General features: G+C 36.2%; 2 protein-coding genes across 2 annotated transcripts in view; both read right to left on the bottom strand.

The window, feature by feature from the left end:
- The window catches only part of LOC102009769 (olfactory receptor 7G2-like), a 4,162-nt gene extending 2,804 nt beyond the window's left edge, over nt 1–1,358 (bottom strand). The window contains exon 1 of the mRNA XM_005413198.1: nt 1,329–1,358. The gene's annotated coding sequence lies outside the window, so the exon portion shown is untranslated. The remainder of the gene's footprint in view (nt 1–1,328) is intronic.
- Nucleotides 1,359–10,274: 8,916 nt separating this feature from the next.
- On the bottom strand, nt 10,275–11,201 carry LOC102009432 (olfactory receptor 7G2-like). Its single transcript, XM_005413197.2, has one exon. The coding sequence runs from the start codon at nt 11,199–11,201 to the stop codon at nt 10,275–10,277; it is 927 nt and encodes a 308-aa protein (XP_005413254.1).
- Nucleotides 11,202–19,491: the final 8,290 nt, after the last annotated feature.

Raw genomic sequence — 19,491 nt, 5'->3', positions numbered from 1 at the left:
ATTCTTTCCCCCATCCCAGTTGTTCTTTTCTTTTGAGCAGTTTCTTTCCCTTTCACAATATCTATTATAATTTTTGGTGAAGATAACAGTATGCAATATAATAACCATTGTTAACTTCCTATCACCTTGTTTTGAAATCCTATATGATTTATATTGTTTTTTATTCTCTTTAAAAACGTGTCCACCCATATAAAAAAAAAATTTATGTCAGTATCCAGAAGATGGAAACTTACTAGAGAACCTAAACTTAAAAAATCAGTCTTACTAGCAGAAGTGGTCCTGGAAAGAAGAGTTATTCATTTCCTGGGAAAGAAAGAAGCAGCTATGACAGCAATGATCACTTGGTTATATTAGACTCACACACTCTGAATCTATTCCAAGTTCAAGCCCTTCCTTTGTGTTGGAGAACAACCTTAAATGGATGAGAAGTGAGACTGTCCTCATTAACCCAATGGGAGCTGCCTGAAGGATGCTTTAATTAGCTGTATGTGATAGTAACTTCACAGTTTACACTTCTCCAGCCATCACATTGTATATCTTAAATGTGTGCATTTTTATTTCTACAAATAAATTTGGGGTGAAAATTACATAGGAATATTTTGTGGTGAGAAGTGAATCTTTCTCTCTGTCTCTCTCTTACATTTACGTATAGAGAGGAGGAGACATAACCAAAAATGTATACAACAAGAAAAGATAAACTGTTACAAATATTTCAATACTAAATTTATTGAGACATCATGAGATTAATACAAGTTACCTTGGCCTCTACAATTATAAGAGGTGCTCGATGTATTGGCCATTAACTTCAAGATATTTATTAGTACGGAAAATTGTTAGAGTGTGCATAAATTTTATATAAACAGCTGAAATGCATATACTATATACATTTATATGTCTCCCATGAGCAATATAGCACATATACTTTTCAGACATCAAAAGGAAATTATAGGGTAGAGCAGTTTAGTCATAGGAGCAAAGGAGAGAACATTTGTAAATTTATGTAAACAGACAATAATTTCTGTACTGGAACTACCTCTGGGAATCTTAGTTATGCAGAAAAATAAAGAAGGAAATGTACATCAGTTATACCAGTATTTATTTGATCCAAAATGTGATAACTTATCATATGTAACAATGAAGCTTAATAAAAAAAAAGATAAATGAATCACAAACTATATTAATGTATAGCAGTTCGTTATGGGTGGAAGGCATACATCAAGGCAATTGGGAATAGAAATTAGAGAGCAGTGCAGATAAAGCTGCAGCTCATAAGAGTTTTCAACTGGAGCCATGCAATCTGTTCTAGCATCTAATAAAAAATAAGATACTTGAATCACAAACTGTATTAATGTAAACACCAAAAACATTAAATGAAAAGTCTATACCATGAGAACATTTTAAGTCCTTTCAAAGCTGCATAGTTATGCATATTAACATTAGGGATGACAGATGCAGAAAATACAGAGAACAGCACAAGATTGGCCCCCGGAAAGTAAACAACTCACCCTTGACAATGCTTGCTTTACTATGCTGACATATTTTATTTATGAAATAATAATAATAGAGGTTAGTTAAAGTAATTAGTAGAACAAACTTACATAAACTGTTTTTTTTATTCCCCATGTTCTTTGATATAAGTATTCTTCCACACTTTATATGTTGTTTGGTTACATTTTTCCACATAAAAAAATCTGCTAATATGTCATCTTTTAAAATTTTTAATACAAAGAGCCTATTGTATGCATTTATAATTATCACACATAGGTGAATTATTTTTATTAGTGTTGATATATTGTTAATTTTAATAGCACAGTATTCTAGCATATTTCACACTTTTTCTGCTTTCCCTGACTGATAGGTGTTATGGCTATGGCTTTTCTATTCCAACAGATACAATTCAGAGGCAGGCCTGGGAGGTGCAACTGAATCCAAGATGGCGGGTCTTTGGGTAGGGAAGGAAATAATGGAGTAGAGTACCAAGGAGGTGAATTCTGTATGCTTCTTATTTTATTGCTTCATTTTAAAAGACCTGAAGTGGATATAGCAAGATGTCACATTTCTTAGTTCTAGAAACAGTTGAAGTGTGGTTGTATGTTGTTGTTGCTGTCATTTACACTGTCGCTGCTCCTTCTCTTTAAAATATTTGGTGGTTTTACAAAGCAGAACACGAGTATTGGGGAGCTGCAAGGAGAGCATTTCATCATCTCCAGCTCCTCTCCCAGAGTTTTCACAGCCCCATTACAGGGATAGAGCAAAGTTTTATATACAGTTCATGGATTAACAAATTCAACATCAAGTGAGAGACAAGATTATTTTTTATGGGCTAACTTCTGTCTGTTTCCAAGTTAGTAGGTTGAAATCTGGCCCCTCATACTGCATATAGTGATCACACGTACAGTTGGTTCTTTGAAAAGATAATTAATTTAAATTGTGTTCATGAGAGTAATCTCTGATCCAACACAACAAGGGTCATTATAGGAAAGGAAATTAGGACAAAGACACATAGTGAAGACCATCAGAAGACACTGAAAGAAGACAGCCATCTACCAGTCAAGGAGAGAGACCTCAGGAGGACTCAACTCTGCCCACAACATGACCTGTCAATTTCTAGTCCCTAGAATTGTGAGGAAATAAATCTCTGTCATTAGTTAACTTACTATATGGCATGTTATTACAATATCTCCAGAAAACCAACCTGCTGAACAAAATTCTTCCCACAACCACAGAACGATTCACAGAGATATTGGGCTCTTTTGTGAGACTCATCTTGTTGAGGAAATGACAGGTTTCTGTTCAGGAAAAACTCGTCTCTGTGGCTATGAAGTGGTAGCAGATGCCCAGCAGACTGAGAGCTGGGCGGGTATTGGTAAAACTACAAATGAGAATGTGGCAAGATGACAGTCAACAGGAGGCTCATGGGAGATTTGTTTCTCACCATCTTTTGCATGTGCTGTTTTCACTGCTTCCCTTGGGTGAAACGGAAACAAATTACCTGTGCTCATGGTCAAATCATTGACTGGGGGAATTTGGCTACCTGGTCAGTTTTGCTGAGAATAATGCTCAGCATCTCACCTGCATGGAAATGCAGAAGATCTAGTCTCAGGAATGGCAGTTGCACCAAGTGAGCAGGAGTGTCCAGATCAAAAAGATGACCTCTAGGAGGACCAACAGCTGTGGCTTCCTGGCTGGGAAGGGCTTTTGACTGAGATTTTCTCTGGCTGACTCATGTAGTCTCTATATCCCAGGGGGCTCAATATCCAATGCTCCTCATTAGATCAGAAATGTTACTACTATTGTGATCCCATCTGTGCATGTCCTTTAAGACCAATTCTGTAGAAGAGAGGAACTCAGGATGGTTGGTTTCCTGACTCCTGAGTTCAGCTCTGTTTCATTCAATTCTCTCAATTGCTTCTGATCACCTCCATTTTAGGTACCTTGTACATATAACAGATTGAAATTTTCTAACCAATCTCAACTTCCATCTTAGCTTTATCTATCTATTATATCACACCAGGATGCTTAATTGAATTTGAGATGTGGAAATATAGCTTATATATACATTATATAATTATAAACATAGCTAGCATACAGACATTCTTTTAATAACAGAGTTCTGTTTCTTAAGTTGGTTGCTTAAAGAAAAATGGATATAATATGTACATGGCAATATACAAAACAAGGAAATGGTCAAAGGAAACTTCAAGTTAATGAGTTTACTTTTATTTTCATAACTCTTACATGTGGTGTTATAATGAATAACAGTATAAAACTATAGTATGACATTTATAGTACAATCGGCAAAAATTATAATACTGTATAAGCAAGGTGCACTATACAAAAAAGACTTTGAGGCTCTGTAAACAAGATGAACAGAACTGTACAAAAAGCACAAATCACAAGTCTGAAAGATGGGCTGCAAGTCTGAGGAGACATTAAAACGCATGACATTTAGACAGCTTCTCATCAGACAAAGAACTTACATCTAAAACATATAAAGAATTGAAAAAATTCAGTCCCCCAAATTAAAAGACCCAATCCAAAAATGCACACTTCTCAGATGAAGTACAAATGCCAAACAAATATATGAAAAAATGTTCGACATCATTGGTCATTTGAGAAATGAAAATTAAAACACACTGAGATTTCATCTCAACCCAGAAGGAATGGCTATCATGAAGAAATCAACCAGTAACAAAGGCTGGAGGGGCTGTGAGGGAGTCCTTCTCCATTGTTGTTGGGAGTGCAGACTCATGTAAACCACTGTGGAATCATTATGGAGATTCCTGAAAAACTAAGATTAGAGGTCCCGTTTGCCCCATCTCTTCCTCTGCTGGGCATCTTCCTGGAAGAATTAAAAATAAAAAATGACTAAACATATTATTTTCCTGAAAAAATTTTTCTTTTTATCTCCTCATGCTTGGTTTACATTAAGTTAAATAAAAGAACATACACATGACAGCCATTTGACTTTCAGTAAATATAAACATGAATTCTTAAGTATGCTGAAATTTTTCTAAGGTTTTGTTATCTAAAAGTTTTCTGTTTAATAAATACTTTAGTGTACTTTGTAAAAAAAAGTAATACCACAAGGCTATGTGCACATCCATGTTTATAACTGCACAGTTTGTAATAGTTAAATCCTAGAAACAAAACAAAGTAATCAACCAAGTAATGGATAAGAAAGATGCAGGTTTTTTACACAATGGAGTACTATGCAGCCACAAAGAAGGATAAACTGAGACATTTCTGGATAAATGGATGTGTCTTGAGACCATACCCTTAAGTGTAATAAATTGGACATACATGTGTAAACACTATATTGTCTTCCTTGTGTGAGAAACTGAAAGAGTAAGGACAAAATGCACAATAGATATTATGAAATGGGAAGAAATTGTCAAAAAAAAGAGGAATTAGGGAAGGGAGAGGGTGAAAAGAAAGAAAGGAAAAGAACAAATGATAAAAGAAGGATCAAATGAGAACAAAGCTTTGTAAATAAGGATGAAAAGAGGAGTTGAAGGGAAGGGAGTGGATTGGGGAAAAAAAGAGGAATCAAAGTATATCATATACAAGTACAAATTCCATATGATGAATATGGTGTATATCTAAATTATACCAATAAGTGTAGTAAAATTAAATAAATAAAAGCAGACATTTGATAAGCTGCACTCACAAGTGTATTAATGTTTCTTTTAAGAGTAGGTAACATTTGAATAATTTCATAGTTTTATTGAAATCTAGTGTGAACAGAAGCTGAAAATACAATCACATTAAAGAAAAAATTTTCATGACTCTCACATTTAAGTCAAATGTGTTTTGTAAGGTAGAGTTCAAAACGGTGTGAAGTTATCACAATTTAAAAACAAAGTTAATGTACTTCTAGGAGTGCAAGGTATAGACTTACAGGTTATTTTCAATAGAGGGAAACTAAAAATCATTTGTTTTAATTTCTTAAAACTGCTGAGACAGAGTATAGTTTGTAATTTGATTCATACTTTGTATTCCTGTGGAATAGCTCCTACATCAAAAAAAGGAAACAGTCCCAACCAAACAGTCCTCAAAAATCAAGATTTAATAGCTTCTTTGGAAACTCAAATGCAGCTGAACGTGATGAAAACATTGTAAGCCCCAGAATAAGGGAACTCTGTAAACCCAGTGATGTCCAGGAGCATTTATAAAAAGAAGAATAATGAAAAACTTTAGAACATTCCAGACAGTGATTTCTTCAGCCCAGGACAAGTGGCAGCAGAATGCCACTTAAAGATGAGATTAGTTAAGCAATATTTTGAGGAATATGCATATAGACCCAATCATGGCTTGTCACTATTGTTTTCAAGCCCTCAATTATGTACATCCACTATTGTCCATAAAGTACCCGGATAAAATTCCTGCTTCTCATTATTGTAACCATAGTTACCAGAATATTCATCATTTTGTTAAAGCAGGAGTTGAGAAATGGGTTGGGAACAATAGTTCTGTTGTTTGTTCATCTGACAATGACTTGGAATTGGGGTGTTTGTGCCCTTTTTCCCTTTTGCCTCCTACATTGACCTGCGCCTCACTCCACGGGAACCATGGCCTCTCTGCTGTGGAGCAGGACATCTCTGCCACCCCTAGACCTCTCAGTAGTTCCAATGGCACCTCTCTCCTTGAAGAGCCGGCTGTTCCTGTAGAGGGGGTGGTCCCTGCCATTTTGGTCGTGGTGGACCACACTGCTGCTCTCCTTCTTCCTCCTCTTCCTTTTACTGCATAGCATCCTCAGAACGCACTGCCTGGTGAGAACCACCATACTTCCTCTGTCCTTTTGCTGCATCAGTATAATCCATCCTCGTAGGCAAGACTTTGTGCTACATCAGGTCACTTTGGGGACTCTTACACTTTGCTGACCTGTTTCTCTCTTTACCTGCATGTCTTCATATCACCACATTAAAATGGACTTTTATCTGGAGCTCAGGATAAGTCATTTTGTTTGAACTGTTGTAGCACAGACAGAGCACCACATGTATTAATGTATTTAGAACATTAATTATTTTTTTCACAAAATATTGAATCTGTTTTCATTCACATTGCTGATTGCATGTCTATATGTATTTTCATGAGAAACTACATTGAAGATATCAATATGTAATACAATAAGCATTGTTAATTCCCTACCACTCTGTTTGTAACTCTGTAATGTCTGTACTGATCCTTTGCTATTTTGTAAAATGTTGTCATTCTGTTAGTATTTTCCTCCTTTTATTTCTAAAATAAAATAATAAAAAAAAGGAGAACAGGAGATAGGGAAGGGGATGGAAGGAAGGGAAAAGGGATCTAGAGGAAAAAGTACTGAAGGAAAAATGAAGACAGAGCTTTGTAAATGGGGAACAGAAGAAGGGAGGGCAAGGGAAGAAAACAAAAAAGATAATGAAAATGTGTTATGTACATATCACCCATGATGCATGTGATTATTATGTGCTGCAAACATGTACTAATGAAAAATAAACAAACAAATAAGAGGCCATTATTACCTTTTATTTTCTGAACATTTTTCTAATTCTCACAATATTTCAGTGTACATTTTTTTCTTCACATTAGAAGATTGTGAGTTGAGGCTATGGCTCTACAATTTTAATTTTGCTTTGAATTCACTTGCAATATCACCAATATGTTTTAGAATGCAAATATGTCTATTTCATAATTTTTCTTAAAATTTGACCGTCATTCTATAGCTGCAGATGGAACCTCATGCTGACATTCATTGTAGAACTTTTTAGAATTAAGGAATTATAGAATTTCATGTTTTGTCCTTTCATAGTACATTAGATTATTTAATGTATACATTATTAATCTATACTTTTCAAGATATACTATATAAAATCCAAGTTATGACGAGATGTCATTGTAATGTTTTTTTCTGCCATCATTAATCCATTCACTGTTTTGGACAATTTTTTGAGTACTGGGGTTGGAACCACTGAGCTACATCCCCTCTCTAGCTCTCTTTGAGTTGAAGTTTTCCTACATTTCCGAGGCTGGGCTTGAATTTTCCTGCCGTGTCCTCCTGAGTACCTGAAATTACAGAAATTCACCACCATTAACTTTCTATTCCACTAATTTAAATAAAATATAGAAAGAACTCAGTGGACTTAAAAATAAAGTCAATTTTTCAATGTACTACCCAAAGAGAACAGTAAATGTGAAAACAAGATAAAGTTTTCCAGGGCTGGGGATTTAGCTCAGCGGCAAAGCGCCTGCCTGGTAAGTGCAAGGTCGTGAGTTTGGTTCCTGGTACCGGAGAAAAGCCAAAAACAAAACAAAAGAAAAAAAAAGATAAAGTTTTCCGGATTTGACAAAACAAGCCCTGAATTATTTCCTCTTATGGTCAATGGGCAGAAGATAGACGCTGAAGTTCATCTCAGAAAGCAAAGGGTACTTCTTCTTTCTGAGGAGTGAGGACTCAAAGTCCAAAGAGACTAGTCCCTGAAGATTAATCAAAGTCCAAACATTAGTCCCTGAAGACTAATCTTCCTTGAGACATGTGGGTCATTTGAAGAGCTGAGCACTGTGTAACCCAGAGATGGTGAACCTTTTAGAGATGAGTGGCCAAACTGCAACTCCAAACTCACTTATTTATCATGAAGTGCCAACACTGCAATTGGACCTGAGTACTGACATTTTAGTTTAGAAGGAAAGACCAAGTCATATATTCACATCTTTTGTCTTAAAGGAAAAGTAACACATGACATAGGTTGGCTACCACTTGCCTAGACTAAAGATTTTGGATATGAAATACTTGAGAGTTTCAGAAAATCCTCCAAGGAAGAAATGAGAACTAAATTTTGCCTTGGTGGATACATTTCTAATGTTCTCCTTAGCAATAATCAGCATAAGATGCTGAATATAATGCAGGAATTAAGACTTGACTGGTGATTGGTGAGGGCAACAGTGAACGTGCTAGATGAGAAATCAGACCAAAGCCTTGTTGAGTTGACCTTGGAAAGAGGTGGGAAGAGAAGAATTGATGAGATCTGCTTTGAGGGTTTTGTTATAAAAGAAGAAGTAAAATCACAATGTAGCTAACTGAAAAAAAAATGAATGAGAGATTTTCTGGAAGTCTGTCCTACACTGGACAAAAAGGACAGGTACTATGCACAATCACCTTGAAATCTGTCAGGCTCAAAAAGATCCAACTGGAAATCATTAACTCTTAGAGGAAGATACTTAACAGGGGAATTCTGGGTCAATGCATGCATTTTCATGTTTATAGCAGCACAATTCATAATAGCTCAGTCTTGGAAGGAGCCTATGCATTTGTTAAAAGATGAAAGAATAAATAAGATGTGATATTTCCACTCACTGGAGTACTATTCTGCTATAAAGAAAGATAAACTTGAGTCATTTGTAGGAAAATGGATGCACCTTGAGACTATAGCGTTAAATGAAATAAACCACACACAAGCTTTTATATCACACTGTTTTTTCTTATATGAAAACCCCACAGCATGAATAAAAAGCAAGATAAAAGATAGACAACAGGAGGGAGAGAGATAGATCTTTCTCAGAGGGGGAGGGGATCAACAGATAGAGGCAGGGAGAGAGAGGGAGGGAAAGGGGACAAAAAAAACTAGGATGATTCGTGCACATGTACCAGCTCTACACAAGGAATGTTAACATTATATATTACGGACAAGTACTAATAAAGACATTAAAAAATTTCCTGTAATAAAGTATACAGACATGCATGAAATTATTAAAGTCCTACAGAAAAAAATGTCTTGTGGCAAATATGGACAATACAGACAATTAAAAAAAGTGGTTACAAAATCTAATTTTTTCTATTTTTCCCTGTCTTGTAAGACTATGTGAAATTACATTCCAGACCTGTCCATGTCATAAGAAATAGGATTTTTCTTGGTAGAAATCCTTTTCTAACGTCTGTACAACACACTTTCATATTATGTAGGTTTCTATTCAAAAGTGAAAGGGCTAAGGATAAAGTGAAAGGGCATCATTCTGATGCCCAGTATTCAACTAATGACACAGTCATGTGCTCCATGGCCCCAGAGAGAAGTCCATTGTCAAGGCACCGTGTCCAGATACAACAGCTGCATCTGCTGCAACCACCTGGTGACTAAGGAGAGCAACTTTTGAAAGAGGTGCCTCATGTAGGACTGAATGAAGTGCTAATCCCAGCACCTAAATCCTGAAATCCAGCAGTGAATGTAACCCTCCCTATGGGCTGAGCACGTTAGAATTTGGATTCCTTTTTCATATACGGGATGAAAGGATCTGCACTGAAGAAGTTTCAATATTATGCAACAGTCTTGAGCCACTGAATATTCTTTTTTGGTTTATTTTTTATTAGTACATATTTGCCATGTGTATTGTTCAGTTTCATCATAGGGAATTTGTGCTTGCCCATAATATATCTCAGTTCTTCTTTTCCCATTTCCCTTCTCACCCTTCAACCCTTCTTCCTCTACCTGTTTAAAGACTTTTGCTTCCATTTTTTCCTTCCATTCTTTTTTCTCTTCCTCTCCATCTTACTCCCCCTCCCTTGTTCCTCCTCCCATTTGAACATGTTCTTCTTACTTCCCAATCAAAATATTTAAATTGTTTGGTCCAGGGATACAGCTCAGCAGCATAATGCCTGCCTGGCAAATGAAAGGTCCTAGTTGGATTCCCAGTACTAAAAAAAAAAAAAAGTTGACCATGGAAAATCAAACGCTTTAGCTCACCAGTGTTCTGACATTTTAACTCATACTAGCAACCTAAATTGAAAGCCAAAGATAAAATTAGAGAAGAGTGATGAGCTTCCTCAAAGCAGCTTTCATTTCTCTGTTTCTCAAACTATAGATAAAAGGGTTTAACATTTGTAGGATCACAATGTACATCATTGAAGTCACTACATTCTTAATGGGAGAGTCTGATACAGCAGAACTCATGTACACTGTAAAAGCTGTCACATAGAATAAGGACACCACTGAGATGTGAGACCCACAGGTGGAAAAAGCTTTATACCTTCCCCCCATTGATGGGATTCTCAAAATAGAGGAGACAATTTGAGTATAAGAGAAAATAATCCCAAAGACAGGACCACCAGCAAAAAGACTAGCTACTAAATATATCAAAAGATTATTGACAAAGGTATCAGAGCAAGCAAGTTTGATGACCTGAACAAGTTCACAGAAGAAGTGAGGGATTTTTAGGTCTGTGCAGAAGGACAGGCGCAGCACCATCAAAGTGTGGAGCAGGGCATGCACGGTGCTAATAAACAAAGAGAACAGAACCAACAGGACACAGAGGCAGGGGGTCAGGATGACCGTGTACCTCAGTGGGTGACAAATGGCCACATAGCGGTCATAGGCCATCACTGCAAGGAGACAATTTTCTAAACCACCAAAAATCAAGGCAACATTCATCTGAGAGAGACAGCCTATGAAAGTGATGCTCTGATCTTGTATTTGTATGCTGACCAGCATCTTTGGGATTGTTGTTGTGCTTAAACAGATGTCATTAAAGGACAGCTTGGAGAGGAAGAAGTACATGGGGGTGTGGAGGTGGGCATCAGAAGTCACAGCCAGGATGATGAGCAGGTTCCCCAGGATGGTGACAAGGTAGATAACCAGAAACAAGCTGAAGATGAGGGGCTGACATTGTGGATCCTCTGTCAATTCCAGGAGCAGGAATTCTGAAACTGCTGTTCGGTTTTTGAATTTCATGTTGTTGGTGAATCTGTATGAAAGACGGGGTAAAAATTTAATGAAACAAATGAGCTCTAGATACAAAGCAGCAGCAGAATCTCTTGGGGATGATAGAAATGAAACTTTCTGATACCATTGCAGAGGTATGTTTGAGAAATTCTGGGAATCTAGACTAACAGCCTGATAGTAAGCAGTGTGGATGTACTGGATATTTCTAAAGTTTGGAAAGAAGTGTATGAAACTGGGAATAAGCTAAAAAGCAAACTATAAGATAAGAGGAAACAGGGGGATAAATCTTTTGCAAAGGGAACATGCCAAAGACAGGAGTGGGAAGAGCGGGGAGGAGAGGAAGGGGATGAAAAAGTGAAACCAAAAACCCAAAGAAGGAAGGAAATTATAAAGATCAGGGCAGAAATGAATGCAATTGAGATGAAGAAAAGTACAAAAAATACATGAATCAAAGAGTTGCTTCTTTGAAAGAATAAATAAAATTGATGAACCCCTAGCCAACCTTATCAAAAAAAAAAAAAGGAATTAACTCTTTCAGGTTTTACACTAGTGAGACAATGGGAAATTTTGTATGTATGTATATACAGGACAGTTAACATAGCTGTTCTACTGTCTTCTATTTCTTTGCTGAAAGAAACTGTCAATGAGTCCTTGACTGATCAATATTGCATGTCTCTATCTGTTTTCATGAGAAACCACTTTGAAGATATCAATATGTAATACAACAACCATTGTTAGTTTCCTACCACTTTGTTTGTAACTCTGTATTGTCTGTACTATTCTTTTGTAAAAGGTTGTCTGTCTGTTAATGTTTTCCTTCTTGTATTTTTAAAATAAAAAAAGAAAGGAAAAAACTCATATTCATGTAATAAGGAATGAAAAGAATGAAATCACTACTGATCCTACAGAAATTCAGATCATTAATACCTACTTTGAAAATCTTTACTCCAATAGGATAGAAAATTCAGAAGAAATGGACAGATTCCTAGATGTATGAATTACCAAAGTTGAATCAAGAAGATATAAAATTCCTGAACAACCTCATATCAATTAATGAGATTGAAAACTTGATTAAAAAATTATTGCCAATGAAAAACCGAGGGCCTGATGGATTCACAGCAAAATTTTACAAGAAATTCAGAGAATATTTAATACCAGCATTCCTCAAACTCTTCAATGAAATTGAAAAGGAAGCAATTCTCCCTAACTCATTTCTGGAGGCAAGTATTATACTGCTACCAAAATTAGAGAAAGACCCAACCAAGAAAGAGAACTGCAGACCAATCCCCCTAATGAATATAGATGCAAAGATACTCATTAAGATACTAGCAAATAAAATGCAGCAAATCATCAAAAAAATCATACACTATGACCAAGTCGGAAAAAGAGAATTAAAATGTATGATGTACATGGACCAGTGCTCTATGATGAATGTAATTATTACATACTGAAAATATCTACTAATTAAGATAAAAAAATCTGAAACTCTGTGCCAAAATAAACTTCTCCTCTTTAAAAAAAATAACTCAATGAAACAGAAAATTTCTGATTGCCATTTTGAAGCCATGAGGTCATTCTGATATCTCCTCTGCTCACTCTCTTTCCTCTTACCTCTCCTCTCTCTGCTGTCTTCCTCTGATTTCTGTTTCCTCAATTGGACAGGAATGCTTTTCACACAGTATGAGATAATGAGATTGTAACAAAATATAAGGAAGATGTGGTTGCCCCCACAATTACTTCATGCTGTGAAACAACAAAAATAATCATAATGAATGTATCAAATAAATCTCCTGTAGTGGTCTCTATGGCATGCCTTAGGATTGTTAGAGGGGCTTGTCAAATTGCAGTCTAGTGAGTTCACGATGCAGCCCTGTGGACTCACACAAGAAGATGTTTTGAACACAAAGTTAGCAGTGTTTGGATCAGAGCTCAGATTATCTGACTACTGACTAGACTTTCTTGACAAGTCACTGCTAAAGCCTCTGAGCACAGAATTAATATTCTTAAAAGATCTCTCAAGTTTTCAAAATTTCTTTTATGTTTGGAATAATTTGTTCCAGAACAAACTGCTAACTTATGTTTGCTTTTAAGCTCTACTCTCAGCTAGCCATTAAATTTACTGTGGCAATGGAAGACCATCCACGCAAGAGATAAAAAGCAAAGAGTTGAAAAGAGAAGCTTTCAGCTTACAGTTTGTAAGACTCTCTACTTGCAAATCAAACAACTGCATTAGCAAGAGCTCTAAAAGAAGCTAAATAGCTATTTTTTCAAATAATAAAAACCACAATATATACCCTTTATGAATTTTAAAGTTTTATATGAACAGCACCCTACTGTATATGCTACTTATAGTTGGTATTCTTTTCAATTTATTTTTATTGATGCTAGTATGCAGTGGTTCCATGGTACTCATGATTACTTGATTCAGGGAGGAGTGATGAGTACCAAAAACAAGTACCAAGCAAATTCTTTTGCCTGGAATAGGTAGCAAGTTATTAGAAAAGCTGTAGCTTCAATGTTGGGTACTAAATGGTCAGTACAAGGACAATATAGTTGCATCAAAATGCATCAAGTACCAAATTGGAGGAGTTTCAAAACAAACAACTGGCTTCCAAGATATGACTGTGTTTAGTTCTCTATCATGAATTTTAACTAAAAGGGTATTTCACTACATGGTCACTTTATTTTTATTTCTGCCTTCTCTAGCAGGTAGGTGTTATGGTCATTGCCTTTTAAATGTGACTAAATTTAAAACGTACATTTAAATGTAGAAGCATGCATGGGGGACACTGCCATATTTAAGGCAGCATGCCCAGAAAAGGGAAGGAGAAGAATGGAGGGGGGAAAACCAAGGTACTGAGTTTTGTGTGCTTTTATTTATTCATTGAATAAGACTTGCAATCCACATAATCAAATGTCAATACTGGTTAACTTTGGAACAAGGTAGTTGGCCATGTGTTGCTACTGCTAATCATACTACCTCTTCTGCTCCTCTGTAAAAGTATTTGTTATTTTCAGAAAGCAAAACATGAAGATGAATGTGGTGGCACTTGCCTAGAATTCCAGCTAGTTGGAATGCTGAGGGAGAAGGATCACATGTTCAAGACCAGCTTGGGGAACTTAGTGACACCCTACCTCAAAATGAAACAAAAAAATAGGGAGTAAGAAACTACTATGAAATTCTCTCCATATATTTGTCTCTTTCCCTAGAGTCCTTTCATCCTCACACCAAAGGGATAAAAGTTCTCTGTGTAGTGATGGGTCAAAGACCAGTAAAGGGAATAGGAAATGATCAGGTTGATATGGGATCAATCCTGTCCCTCTTAAAATTCTTATATTGTAATCTTAACCCCCAAACAGCAAATATGAGCACAATGGATACGATTCTTAGAAAATATAATTAACTTAGAATATGTTTATTACAGTAAAACCAACCCAATAGGACTGGAACCCTTGTCAAAAAATGAAAGTTGCAACAGACACCTCCAGAGGAAAGACCACATGAAGACACAGGGAGAGGACACACCAAGAAGAGAGGTTTCAAAAGAACTAACCCTGATCATTCACCTTCTATCTCCCAGAACTGTGAGAAAACATTTCTGTTATTAGTCTACCCAGTTTATGGCACTTTGCTAGAGCAACTGTAGCAAGCAATTGACCTAAACTTTTTCTTATCCACCTTTTAGGGAATTCAATCCAGTGTCAAAATCTTATGTGATAGCCATAATATTTGAGAAGAGGCAGGTTTCTATACAAAGATAAATGGTCCTTGATACTGCAAAGAGAGAGTAGTTCCCCTAGAAGAATGAAAGCTGGATGAATAGAGGCCATAATGTAAATGAGAATGTGTCAAGAAGGTGACAGCAGACAGCAGACTTGGAGAAAGACTGCATAACATCATTTTAGGCTTGTTCTTGCTTCAGTGCTTCACCTCAGTGAAACTGAAGCAAACGTATGCACACAGGTCCAGATCAGTAAATGAGGGACTGTGGGAGACCAGGCTGGCTCCTGTGAAAATTATACTTAAGGTCTCACCTGTGGAAAATAAATCTTATCTCCAGAAATGTGGACACACCGAAGTGGATTTGTCTGCATTAGGGATGATCATCCTAGAAGAATGTAGAGTTGTTGATTCATGAGGGGACAAGGTTTTTGAGTGAGGCTTTCACTGGTCCTCTCCTACTCTCTCTACCCTGGGGCCTCAATATCCACAGCTTCTCATTAGACCAGAAATGTCACTAGCATTCTGATCCCAGGAGCACATATCCTCAAAGACCAACTCTGTAGAGGGCAGTAATCCAGGGTGGCTGACTTCCTGGCTTTGAGGGCAGGTGTGTCTCATCCATGTCTCTGCATTGTTTCCACCCACCAGGAAATCACATACCTCATACACAGCACAAATTGACTTTGCTGATAAATTTCCACCTTTATTTGAGCTGTTGCTATTTCATCAATTCAGGAAGTTTGGTAGAAACTGTGTGAAAATAGAACTTAAAAATGTATATATAAAAAATTACAAACATAGATAAAAAGATGGCAAAATAGGTAACATTCAGATATGTTTCTTCATAAGTGCAGTAATAATTTTCATCTATGTTTTACATATTTATTATAAAATATTTTAACTTCTTTTCATTGAACACAGGGGACTATATATTACAAGAGAAGATTATTCCTCAATTAAAGTGTATGAATAATTTTCAAATTCTGCCATAGTATTCTTTTTTTATTTTAAAGAGGAAATAAAACAACAACAATCAAGACCATAATAAAACCAGCACAAAAACAATAAAAATACGGAATTTCAAAACGAAGTGATAAGAAGTTAATGATGGTTGTTATATATTGTTATCTTTAGTGAAGTTGCTCAGATTGCTGTAAGCATTCTCAGTGTACATTTTCTTTTTTTTTTTTTCTTTTTTTTTGTTTTTTTCTCCAGTACCGGGAACCGAACTCACGACCTTGCACTTGCCAGGCAGGCGCTTTGCCGCTGAGCTAAATCCCCAGCCCCTCAGTGTACATTTTCATTAACCTTAGCAGAGAATGAGTTGAAAGTATGGCTCTACGCTTTAAATGCTTGTTTTCATTTATGTACAAAATCACCAAAAGCAGTAGAATGCAAATGTCTTTATTCAAGAGTCTGATTATATTTCAGCCCTCATTTTGTTGCTCTGTGTTAGCGTATATTTAAACTCTTCAATAATTACTGGTTTAAATAATTTCATGTTTATCAATTCATTTCAGACTTTGTTTCTGTATAAAATTCCTATCTATAACTATCAAGGCAGATCAATTTAAAATCAATTTATCAGATGATGCCATGCTAAAGTTTTTTTTGCTACCTTCACCCCATTAACTGTCAAAATATATGAATAATAGATAAAAATAAAAAAATGGGATTACAAAACAAAGATTAATTTCTCCACACAAAATAAAAGATTCAGATATAACATGATGAATGGCCAGAAGCTGTAGTGCACTGAGGAGTTATTGTCATGAGAAGGAAACATTTCTTTTTCCAGGAAATGAGGACTTAATGTCATTTGAGGATCTTGGTTGTCATGGACGGAGATGGAGCTTTTGTATTTGAGAAATATGGGTAAACTTGAGAGTTTAAAGCTGTCAGGCTCCACTACAGTGGACTTGAAATTTGAAAGTCTCTGAAATGCCTCCAACTGAGAAGCTCATTGTTGGTTTGGTGGATGGATTATTAATGTGCTACTTATTAATAAAAGCATGTGGTGGTTAATAGAACTCAGGAGAGGAAACCTGAGAACTGATTAATGAGGGTAACTGTGAAGCTGTCGGCTGTGAAATCAAGTCAAACTTGATTGGATGAACTTCAGACAACTCTGGGAGGAGAATTCAAGAAAGTGAGTATAGAGAGACCTCTCATGAGGTTTTCTACATGGGAAAAATAGGAGTGACAAGGTAGTAAATAAATAGAAAATTGAGACTGAGAAAAAGATATGATAGGTTATCTTTTTCCAGAAGTGAAACAAATAAGGGTGAATTGGCTCTGTGCACAAGTGTTTGTCTTCTCTAACTACATTTAACCCAACATATTTCTGTTTCAAAAATAAATAAATAAGCCAGACATGGTGGCAGACCTGAATAATTCCAAGGACAATAGAGCCTTAGGAAGAAAGAGTAGTAAGTTTGAGGCTAACCTAGGCAAATCAGCAAGATCTGTCTCAAAATATAAACAGCTGAGATGATAGTGCATCAGTAAAACATTTGCCTCATGTGTGGTAGTCCTTGGATCCAATATCTATAATAATGAATGAATGGCTTAATTAATTAATGTAAATCATCACAAAAATATGGGGCATTTTAAAGTCATCAATAATATCCATATTTGCTAGCTAAATATAACGAAACAGTTTCTTATGCAAATTATAACAACTTCTCAGTCCTTATTTTTTTGTCTTTTTGAGACAGGGTCTCGCTATGTAGTTCAGGCTGGCCTTGAGCTCACTTTGTAGCCCAGGCTGGTCTCAAACTCACAACAATCCTACTGCCTTAGCCTCCCAAGTGCTGGGATTAGAAGTGTGTGCCACCAAGCCTAGCCATTCCTTGATATATATGAGATAAAAGGAATTTTTTCAGCAATATAGGAAAGAAATATTATCCCATTTAAATTTTTTTTTTTTCCCCCCTCCGGTACCAGGAACCGAACTCACGGCCTTGCTCTTGCCAGGCAGGCGCTTTTGCCACTGAGCTAAATTCCCAGCCCCCATTTAAATTTTTTAAATAATTAATTTATTGGTACATTTTAGATACAGACAATGATCACATTCATCAATGTAACTTTGTACTTGTACATGCTGTATCTTGATTGTTGCTATCTTTATATTTTCTAGCTATTTTTTTGATTTGTGTTCTTCATAACATTAATCAGCATCTAACAACAGCCTACAAATTTCTTATACCATCAAGTTGGGCTACCACAGAAGACTCAAAAGCAGTAATTGCATGCACATGTATATTGAGGTGTGAATGGGGGAACAGTGTCTGTGAAATCAATGAGAAGGATGCAATATTGTGAAAGTGGTAATCTGAACCTTTATCCTCTCCCAGTATCATTGTCCACTGCAGCAACAAGAAATTATGCAAACCAGAGACTTGGCAACCAGTCCTACTGGAAGAATCCAGGTGACTGACCACTTCCCCTACATCAGTGACTGAGGGAAACACACAGTAGGACCCTCACTAGGGCACACACATTGGACAGGTTTGACAAGCAGGATGGAAAATTTCAAAATATGAGCCAGTAGGTGGTAAGTTAGGTGAACCAGCCTTATGCTTAGGGACAAAGACATATAGAATAGAAGTAGGTGGGTGGGGCTACCATCTTTTAAATTTTATTTTATCTTGTTTTATTTTTGTTTTTATCTTTCTTTTCTTTTCCTTTTTCATTTTCTTTTTTTCTCATTTGTTTAAATGGCTCTAGAGAACTCCAACCACAGAAAACTAAGCCTATTGCCCAAACCCAGAGATCAAATTCAGATAAACCTTGATTACTGTGTCATTCTTCTTTTCTACCCTCTTCTCTAGCTTCCCAAATGTGATATCATCCCTTGAATTCCAGCCTTGCTTCTATTACCTTTCTAGTTATGCTGATTTTATACACTATGCTTCTTAAATTTCCCCACTGCAGGGTAAAATCACTCAATCAAGGGGAAACAATTTGCATACAAGCTCCTAATTGATGATCAGTTCTGTTATATAACTATAGATTTTGCTCTTATGTTTAAAGGTACAAAATTAATAGTTACCACAGTTTGTCATTATTTCAAATGTGCAGGAAGCTATTATTATTACTAATTATACTACTATAGTTAGTATGTCATATTTGTTGTAATCTGTGGTTCACCCTTCTGCAACAATACTGAGAAGCTCTTGGGTAATAATCTCACCACAGCCCAAAACCAAAGGAGTGGGGACTGAGCCAAACAGATACTAACATTCTACCCTTAAATAATTAGAACGATAGGATCTTGGGATAGATAAAAACCAAAAATATCCTACACACAGAAGACATTCATCTAGGGAGGACTTGATATAATGACATAGCTACCTACTACAAAAAATCACAAGGATCAACACAGAAAACAAAGTAAAAAATTTGTGAAATGGAAAATGACAAGACACAGAGGAAAAATGCAATCTCAGACCTCCACCCCACCCAAAACAAGCCCAGGAGATGTTGACATAATTGAAAATGGAAGACACACACCAGAAATTTCTGAAATGATAGTAACTGAAGTAAAGATATTCATGAGGTTATAGAGGAAAT

Source organism: Chinchilla lanigera, unplaced genomic scaffold, assembly GCF_000276665.1.
Source record: "Chinchilla lanigera isolate Chin_1 unplaced genomic scaffold, ChiLan1.0 scaffold00162, whole genome shotgun sequence".
NCBI lineage: Eukaryota > Metazoa > Chordata > Mammalia > Rodentia > Chinchillidae > Chinchilla > Chinchilla lanigera.
This window is presented reverse-complemented; position numbering and strand designations above follow the sequence as displayed.

Excerpts from the sequence above, each read along its gene's own strand:
- LOC102009432 (XM_005413197.2), bottom strand. The coding sequence starts at position 11,201 with ATGAAATTCAAAAACCGAACAGCAGTTTCAGAATTCCTGCTCCTGGAA.